This window comes from Paroedura picta, chromosome 3 (assembly GCF_049243985.1).
Source record: "Paroedura picta isolate Pp20150507F chromosome 3, Ppicta_v3.0, whole genome shotgun sequence".
NCBI lineage: Eukaryota > Metazoa > Chordata > Lepidosauria > Squamata > Gekkonidae > Paroedura > Paroedura picta.
In genome coordinates, this window is record NC_135371.1 from 103,428,362 (window position 1) to 103,438,005 (window position 9,644).

Genomic DNA, 9,644 nt, shown 5'->3' on the forward strand with positions numbered 1-9,644 from the left:
TCCTTCCTTCCTTCCTTCCTTCCTTCCTTCCTCTCTCTTGTCCCTAGGGTCTCTCTCAGTCCTAAATCAGAAGCCCGGGGCTCTCCGCATCCCTGCCAGTCCCCCGCCCCGCTCCAACCCACCCCACTCCGCCCCTCGGCTGGCCCGCCTGGGCTCGGTCTCCTGCCAGCCTGGGGGCCCGACGGCCGCCGCCTGCCTATATTAGGAGGGCCTGGGCCGTCGTCCGGGGCCCCGCCCTCCGGCGCTCCCCGCCCCCCGCTGGCCTTGGCGGCCGCCGCGCTCGGGGGGCGGCCAGTGCGCGAGGCTCGGACGACTCTGCCATGCGTCCTTCTGGCCGGCGGGCGGGCGCTGGGCCGCCCTGAGGCCGCCGCCGCCGCCGCCGCCCCTGCCTGCCTGCCTGCCCGCCCGGCCACCATGTTCGCCAGCAGCGGGGTGAGCAGCACGCCGTTCTCGGTGAAGGACATCCTGAGCCTGGAGCAGCAGCAGCAGCAGCCCGGCGCCTTGGCCGCCTCCCTGGAGCTGGCCGCCCTGGGTGCGCCGCCCTCTTGCATGCTGTCCGCCTTCAAGCAGGAGGCCTACCCGCCGGCCGACGGGGCGCCCGGCCCGGAGGCGCCCAAGGGCGACGCGCCTTTCCCCGCCGCCGCCGCCTTCTACGCCAAGAGCTATGCCCCGGTGGACGCGGCCGCCAAGGAGCACAAGGCCGCCAAGAAAGGTACGCGCGGCGCAGACCCCCCCCCCCCACCCTCAGAGGGGCAGGCCGGCCCGGAGGTGCTGCTCGGGGCCAGGAGAGCCGAGGCCCCCGCGCCCAGCCCCCTCCCGCCCGGGAGACTTCAGCCCTCCCCGTTTAAGGCGGACTGCCTCCACCGCCCCGCGGAAAAGCCCGCGGTCAAGCTTGGGAGAGAAGCAGCAGGCAGTCGCAGACAGGCCCTCCCCCCCGAAAGGCCGCCTGCGGGGTCGCCACGAAACAGCGGCGGCTTGGCGGAAGCCCCCCCCCCCCGGTCGGCCTCCTGGCCACCGCCTTATGCCCTAAATAAGAAACGTTTCGGGGGGAGACCGCGGCCTTCGCGGCCGCTTCACTGAACCCAGACGCCCCCCCCCCCCGCATGCGTCGGGGATGTGCATCCTCGGGGATTCAGTGGGGCCTGCCCCCCCCCCCCCCGCAACGAGAAACGGAAGGGGGAAGAGGGCCCGGGGAGGATCGTCCCGTGTTCACCGGACGTTTCTGGCGCAGAACTTAGCCGTGTTCAGCCTTCACTGGGAAGGGGGATGCCGCCCGACGGCCCGCGAGGGAGGTTCTCCGCAGTGCAGGCAGAGGACTGGGAGGACGAGCGCCAAGGGCCCTCCGGGGACACCCCCTCCCGACGCGCTGCTTCCGACCCCAGTGGAAGCGCCGCGGGTTTCTCAGTGCTTGAGCGCGCCGGAGACTTCCCGCAGGCCGTCTTGGCGACTGCGGGTCGCAGCAGAAAGCCCACCCAAGGGAAACTGCCCAAGGACACGGGACCAAGCCCGAGAGTCCCTTTGAAACCAACCAAGCTGAATTCAAGGCAGCCGCTTTCGCGTGCGCAGCGCCCACACGGGCACCCACGTGCAAACAGGAGGTGCCGCAAGACAGGCCCCAGTGTGGCCCCTTCAAGGGGACTCCCAAATTACCTCCCCTTTCACAAGGAAGCCTCAGAGCTTTCCGCACAGTCCCAAGTCGTGTGGTGACCAGAATCCTAGGACTATGGTCCTAATCGTAGCCGTCTATTGGCATCATTATGATTACGGTTCTTGTTGTTATTATTGCGGTGCAGATCAGTGCTAGTTCAGTTGAACGCCTAGCGCATCCTTCCCCGAAAGCCAGCCTCCCTGCAGGCAATGGGATCTGCGTAGACCTGCCTAGGATTTTACGCCTCGCTGTTAGGGCTTCTAAGACGGCTTCTTCGGTAGGAAAATTGCTTTCTAGTTAAACTCTCCGTCCTCTCGTAATTAAAAATCGTCCTCGAAGGATTGGATATCCAGTCTAGCCTTTCTGTTATGCCAGACCACGCCCCCCCATGGAGTCGCAGCCGGCCTTGGGGTCCCTGGCACCCCGAGGCCCCCCAGCTCTTCGGGCTGTGCCGCATTCGAGCCCCTTCATCCTCTCCGACCGGGCCGCCCCAGGCGCTTCCTTCGGGGGCTCCCGGTAGTTTCGCACATCCCCCCCTCCCCCAGCCCTTCCCGGGAAGAAACCCTGCCAAGCCCTCCCGGCCGCTCTCCATGGGCTCCGTCGTCGAAGGCCAGAGCGGCCCGGGGGTCGTGGCGCTTGAGAGCGGACGAGAAGCCGCGGGTCCCGCTTAGACCTTCAGCCGGGTGCGGGAGGGGGTTTCCCGTTCCTCACCTCTTGCCCTTGCCGATGGCTGCCATTCTGAACTTGTGTCTCGCCGCGGTTCCTCGCTGGAGGCCGATCTCACGTGTCGCCCGCGCTGGAACTGGGACTGCCGAGCCGCCTCACATGTTCTCCAGTCTCAATTGGGGCTGCTTAGGGGCCCTTTCCCATTTGCCCGGAGTTTTAGGAGAGAAGCCCCGCAGTTAGTAAGAGCTTGGGACGAAGCGGTCGGTCCCATCGGCCAATGGCTTCGGCTGCAACCCTGGACACGCTTCCCGGTAAGGCAGCCCCGCTGAAGGCCGTGGGACTGACTCACTGCTCGGGCCTTTAAGAGCCTTTTTCCAATAGGAAAATTGCTTTCAAGTGAAACCTGTTTTTCGGATTCAGTTGCTAAACTATGTAATTCCAGGTTTGACAGCAGATTGTGCTGGGATCTCAGGGACCACACCATTTTAGGGACAAAAGGTCAAGGGAAACACCTGGAAACCTGTTTTTACTGGTATGAGGAAGGAAGCCCACGGATTCCCACTCCCACCAGAGCGCTTTCAAATAGGTTACCTCACGATGTATATGTCCTTGGCAGGAAAGAAAGCAAAAGTGCAGGGTGGTGGTTGGATCCTGTCCATCATTTGGCAGCCTAGTACACAAAGTTTTCCTCAAGGTGTAAGCTTTCCTGTGCAAGCAACCTTCTTCAGATACCTTTTCTTAACTCTGAAGAGGTGTGCTTGCACAGGAAAGCTTACACCTTGAGGAAAACTTTGTTGGTCTTAAGGGTGCTTTGTTCAATAAGGCTGCAACCGAGAGATCTTTAATTTGCTGTAATTTGCTGCAAACCACTTGAAAACTCTCAAGTTTTCCAAGGGACCTCCTTAGTCCCACTAGGAAAGACCTCTCTGGGGTAATCCATACCAAAAGTCTTTTGGGAAATCACCCCTGGGAATTGCATGTATGTTGAGAGGGTGTTACATGGTGGTGGATTTACTAGGAATGTCAACACCATGTTGCCTAGGAAGGACTGCGAGCTTTATGAAAGAACAAAGGTTTGAGCAGCCAAGTTTAATTCTGGGTATAAGGTTTTGCGTGTATGCACTCTTCTCCAGATACACATGCATGGACATGAAAGTTTATACTCGGGATTAAACTTGGTTGGTCTTAAAGGTGCTGCCGGACTCACAATTTGTCCTATGGCTTCAGACCAACACGGCCTCCCAACATGAACCAATCTTTTCAAAGATAAAGTCATCCAAAGTTAATACTAAGGAGGAAAATAAATAGGGTCCATTCTGCACATGTTGGATAATGCACTTTCAGTGTTCTTTTGCAACTGGATTTTCCTACGCAGGTCAGGAAAATCTACTTCTAACCTGCATTGAAAGTGCATTATCCAACATGGGTCCAAGTATCTTGGGGAGGAATCAAAAGGGGCTTTGGGGCAGAACAGCCTTGGAAACTAGAGGCACGCCCCTGTCCCCCGGTAAGAGAATCTAACTAGGACATTCTGGGTGGCCAGCAGGGCAATGTGAATTACACTTTTTAGTCACCCTTTATCCTTCTTTTCCAACAGAAATGAGGCCTCCATGTGAAGATTGCTCTTTTGTAAACCCCAAGGTCAGGATCAATTGTAGCTTGCTGTTCCCTCTGGCTTATTTCAGAGCACACCTGCAATGGGCCAGCTATGTTTTGGGTTGGTGGAGTGGGCTGGATCCCCATGCATGAGCTCCAGTCAAAGTGTTTAAAGTCTGTGTTAAGCAAAGGGTTAATTTTCTCCAGTGAAGTTATTGGCTCCTGACAATGATACCTGTATGGACTGTATGGACTAAATGAATTGTGTGTGTGTGTGTGGGGGGGTGTTCAGCCATCCTCAAACTTTTGGGGTCACAGCTCTTTTAAGAGCTCTTCTTAGGTTCCAGGGCTCTCTCTCAAACAAGGACACAACACAACACCAAGAGATAGACAGACAATAATTTATTATTAAACACCCCCCAATAACATTCCAACATACTGGGGAAACTTTTTAAAAGACCATATAAAATAAAGTTTAGAACATTTCATTGAATCATAGAATCATAGAGGTGGAAGGGACTTCCAGGGTCATCTAGTCCAATTCCCTGCACAATGCAGGAACTCACAACTACCTGCCCACCCACAGCAACCCCAATTTCATGCCCAAGTGATCCCCCCCCCAAAAAAAAATCTCCAGAATTCAGTCTGGCCTCGAAATTCACCTACCATCCCACAGTGGCGATCAGCAATTCCCCTGGTATGCAAGGAAGGGCAACAAGAAACAAACACACATCCCTTCCCTGACCACCCACTCACAATCTGCCTAAATTCATTTGACCGAGAGAAGCATGTGAGTTCCTTTTTGTTTGGAATGCGATAATTCAAGCACACACTGGAGGAAGATTAGATGCTAAAGTTTCTAGCAATTAATGTCTTCATATGTGACAAAAGATATTTCATTGGTTCAGTAACCAGGCCCCCTCATCAATCCTTTGGGCTCTCCTTCTCATGTTTTGTTTTTTTTTCATTCTGTGGCCCCCTTCAAATGTGCCAGGGGCCCGCAGGTGGCCATATGGCCCCCATTGAGAATGCCTGGTATAAATCAGTGTTAAGTGTATCCTAGAACATTGAAAGGGAGAAAGGATGGTTATCTTATCATTATTTCATTATTGTTGTCCTGTAAATTAATATTAAGCAGGAGAATAAAACTTCAGCATCAATTTTTATAGTATGCAATGAACATTTTTGCTGAGAGGGAAAGGAAAATGCAGATTTCCACCCAGTTCTTAAAGACAGCGGCTGCAGTCCTGCACACAGTTGCCTGCTTCAATCGCCTTGGAGTCCAGCTGCCTATATGGCTAGGATATGGCCGTATCCCTTATTTGGAACCCCCTTTTCCTTCTCTGAAAGGTTCTGCAGCAGGGCGCAATGCTGCGATCCTCAAAGGCCTTTTATCCTAAGCCAGTTCTGTAGTTCCATGCCAGGCTGGGTCCTTCTCCTGGATGGGGGACAACCCCCCCCCCCATTTTGCCCTCTTGCTATCAAATAAAGGTTCTTTCACACGTGCTAACTAATACAGTTTTAATCCATTTCAGCAACCATTGGCAAGTGGACTTGGCCATATCACACAGTAAAATCTAATTGCAAAGTGTATTGAAAGTTCATTATTTCGTGTGCCTGAAAGTGCCCTCTGCAGGGGTTAAAGCCTCCAGCGTGGATGGGGAGGGGGAAGCACAGGCTCGAATCCCCGCTACTCCATGGAAGTTGAATAACCCCCACCCATTTTGGTCTCCCCTAAGCGGCAAAGCCGGTAGACAAAAGTGAAGGCCCAGCTCGGGCCAAGGGGACTGGGGGCAGGAGACCCTGCGGGATTTCTATCAGGGGCGCTAACTACCCGGCGGGCGTTTTCTGTTCGCTTCCCCACAGATCTGTGCTCGCTCCAGAAGTCCCTGGAGCAGGAGAAGCGGGACGCCGAGGATCCGGAGCGGCCCCGGCAGAGGAAGCGGCGGAAACCGCGAGTGCTCTTCTCGCAGGCGCAGGTCTACGAGCTGGAGCGCCGCTTCAAGCAGCAGAAGTACCTGTCGGCCCCGGAGAGGGACCACTTGGCCAGCGTGCTGAAGCTGACGTCGACGCAGGTGAAGATCTGGTTCCAGAACCGCCGCTACAAGTGCAAGCGGCAGCGGCAGGACCAAAGCCTCGAGATGGTGGGCCTCCCTCCGCCGCGGCGCATCGCCGTGCCCGTGCTGGTGCGCGATGGGAAGCCGTGCCTGGGCGACTCCTCGCCCTACAGCTCGCCCTACAACGTCAGCCTCAACCCCTACGGCTACGGCGCCTACCCGACCTACAGCAGCTACAACGGCGCCGCCTGCAGCGCCACCTACAGCTGCAGCTACCCGGGCGCCCAAGGCGTCCAGCCCCCGGCCGCCGGCGGCAACTTCGTGAACTTCGGCGTGGGAGACTTGAGCCCCGTGGCCACGCCCCTGCCGCAAGGGAACGGGGCCATGTCCGCCTTGCACGGCATCCGCGCCTGGTAGGCTTCCTCGAGCCCCGCAGGAGGACGGAGGGGCCGAGCGAAGGACTCCCACCCCGGGGAGAGCGGCTTCCACCGCCCGGAGAGACTGGCCGCAGGGATCGCGTCCCTCCTCTCCCGCCCGCGCCCTCTTTAGGCGGACTCCCTAGCAGGACTGCTCGGCCGATGCCCTCGCTCAAGGGCCAGGCCGGAGACCTTTCTACACCACCTTCGGCGACCAGGGAGCGCGGAGTTTGACCTCCGCATTATTTGAGGACGACGTGATCGAGAGATCCTGCCATCTGCGAGCAAAATCCCCTTGTCACATTCGTCTTCAGCAGGGGTCCCCCACGTGGTGCTCTGGCTCCCACGCCCCCAACCCCTATCCTGGTTTGGGCCCATTGCTTTTAGAAAGTGTGTGGGGGGTTGCCTAGCAGGGCTTCTGATTGGCTGTGCAGGCTAACAGGCATCCTTTTAAACAGAGCTTCAGCCTGAAATGAGCGAAGCTAAATTCCGCTCCCCAGAATGTCCTGGCGGACTCCAGCTCCTGCAACCGCCATTTCGTGGTTGTGCCCACGACCCTGGGTTAAAATCCCAAAGGTGCCCGCAGGTTCAGAAAGGTTGGGGACCCCTGCTGGTCGACTACCCGCTGGCTTCACTACAGAGCCGGAGAACGCTGGGCCTTGTTTATGAGTAGACACCTCGCCCGCCCCACCGTCTCCCACGCCCTTTCAAATGTGTAACTTCCAGTTCCCAGAATCACAGTCTTTTCTTTTGGTAGCAAAGCCCTGGAGATGGGGCCGGGTCAGGTCTGGTTGAGAGCTAGCTCAGGTCTGGGGGAACAGGGGGACTTAACCGTGTGTGCGTGTGTGTGTTTGTGTGTTTCCATCGGACACGTCCCGCCTCCCTGCCGGCCGTCGTCGAGGTGGGGGGGAGAGAGGGCCGGGTGAGGCAGAGACTGCACCGTCCCAAAGGTGGCGCCTCACCGGCAAGAAGGAATCTGAAGGGGGCGCCAGAGTGCACTAAACCCGTGATGGAGCGTCGGCGCTGCACTGCCTGGCCTTCGTCCCGCCACGAGGGGGCGCTTTCCCGCGATATCTTTGCTGTACGAAGCGGCGGGGCGGGCTGGCGGGCGGCGGCCTGGGCATTAAAGCGAGTGGCTTTGAGTCGCGTCGCCTCGGAGTCTTGGCTCGCCGTCTCCCACCCCTCCAGGGAAGCGGGCAGGCAGGGCCTTTCTGCCCTGAAAGAAACCCTTTGAAGTTCAGTGACGCTGACTTACTCCCTAGAAAGCTGGGTGCCGAACAGGCAGTGCAGCCCTCAGGAGCGTGAAGCTCTATTAAGCCTCTTAACCTCACTGGCCTTGGGAGGACTGCGCTTTGTTTCGGATTGCAGGGATAGTCTCTCCCTCGGGAACCCGACGGGTCTTTTGGAGTCCTCGGGGGTGGGATGGGGAAATTTGACAGCGCTCTTCCTCCCAGGGACCGCGCTGCAGGAAAAGGTTGCCCGCGCACTTGGGACAGGGCAAGCACCGTTGCACGCGCCCCGGCCAAGAGGGTGGTGGAGTTGCCAACCTCCCACCGGGAACGGTCCTAGAATTAGAATACATTGCCCGTCCACAGAGATCGGTGCCCCCCCTGCGGGAAAGGGACGGCCCCAGCGAAGTTGTTTCCCCATCCCCACCCTCCAAATCTCCAGGAATTACTCAACTTGCACTTGGCACCCCTTGGGGGCTGTAGCACAGCAGCCATTTGCAACTTCCCCAGAGTAATCCGAGCCGGACAGGCAACGAGCAAGAGCGCTGGGCTACAAGTGGCGAAAAGTCCCCAGCGAGAGAAACGGGGGGGGGGGGGGGTTCAATGAGACTTTGGCTCATGGCCCTGGGGAATGCGGCCGAGGGCTGGAGATCCATCCGCTGACTTGCCCTCGTTCTCCTGCCAGGTTCCTCCTCCTTTGGGCACCGGCAGCGCCCTCCGAGTCAGAAACGTCGGAGAAGGCCGGATGGCGAAGAATGACCCAGCCAGGCCTCAGGAGAGGCAGCCCGCTCCGGTTGCGATCCACCCCCCTCTGACGATCAGTGGGAAATGCCCTGCCGGGAATGCCCAGTCCGGCGACATATCGGTAAAGGAAGCGAGAGGGAACCACTCGCTGCCCGGGCAGGCAAGACAGTCCTGGAGGGGGAGGGGAGGTCAGTAGGAGGGAATTGTCCAAGAACGGTTCAAGCAGCCGACCTGGCTCCAAGCAAAAGCCCAGATCAGAGCCTGTACACAGAGAGGATACCAGCCCCCCCCCCCATTTCACTTTCCTTTGTTCACTCATCTAGGATTCCACATATAGGAAATGCTGTACTTTCAATCCACTTGCAACACACTTTGTAACTGGATTTTACTGTCTGAAATGGCAAAATCCACTTGCAAAGTTGTCCAAGTGGACTGAAATGGCGTTATGCTGCATGTGTGAATGCTCTGAAATAATATGCCTCCTCAGTGGAGCATTTCCAGATTGTTACACATGCTTTAAAGCCAGCACAGTGTTGTTAGTTAGATACGGGGCTCTGATTAGCATCTTGGAGAGCCAGGTTTTGATTTAAATCTCCTGTCTCTGTCATGGAAGCTTGCTGAGGGACTTTGGGCCAGTCCCACCCACTTCACCTCCCTGTACAATTGCAGGATGGTTGTGATGGTAAAAAGGAAGAGAACCAGGTAAGCCACTTTGGGTCTCCATTGGGTGGAAGGAAGGAAGGAAGGAAGGAAGGAAGGAAGGAAGGAAGGAAGGAAGGAAGGAAGGAAGGAAGGAAGGAAGGAAGGTAGGTGGCAAATATCACCGGAAACTCAGCTTTTATATTCACAATGCCTCTACTTTTCAGAGGGCCTGCCACCTGAATCCTTGGAGGTGTCCCTGCTTAGCAGCCAAGATATGGCAGGATCTGGACATCCCCACTAGCCCTTGGAAGGTCTGAAGGGCCTTTGCCTGGCAGCCAGACAATCTGGGGGTCTCCCTGCTACACAGCACACATGCCCTATGACAAATAGCACAATAAACAAAGTCCTGGTTGTGCACGTCACTCCTGAGGCTGGAGGCTGAAAGACCAGCTATGGGCTGAATCTGCATGGAGCATTTATTCCAACCCCAGGTCAATTCAGTCCCTGCCGTCTACACTGAATTTTTTATTTTGGGCGATTTAAATTTTTCATCTGTAACAAGCATGATTGATCTGGAGTCATCCTACCTTTCCCCTGCCATATCCTGGACTGGATATAACCCTTGATATTTGAAAAATCAGCATGC

The 9,644-nt window shown here is 56.8% G+C and overlaps 1 protein-coding gene across 1 annotated transcript; it reads left to right on the forward strand.

The window, feature by feature from the left end:
• Positions 1-217: 217 nt before the first annotated feature.
• Positions 218-7,525, forward strand: NKX2-5 (NK2 homeobox 5). The gene is made up of 2 exons (XM_077327037.1): positions 218-712; positions 5,777-7,525. Exons 1-2 carry the CDS (start codon positions 415-417, stop codon positions 6,382-6,384), a joined length of 906 nt encoding a protein of 301 aa, XP_077183152.1. The 5' UTR covers positions 218-414; the 3' UTR covers positions 6,385-7,525.
• The last annotated feature ends 2,119 nt before the right edge of the window (positions 7,526-9,644 follow it).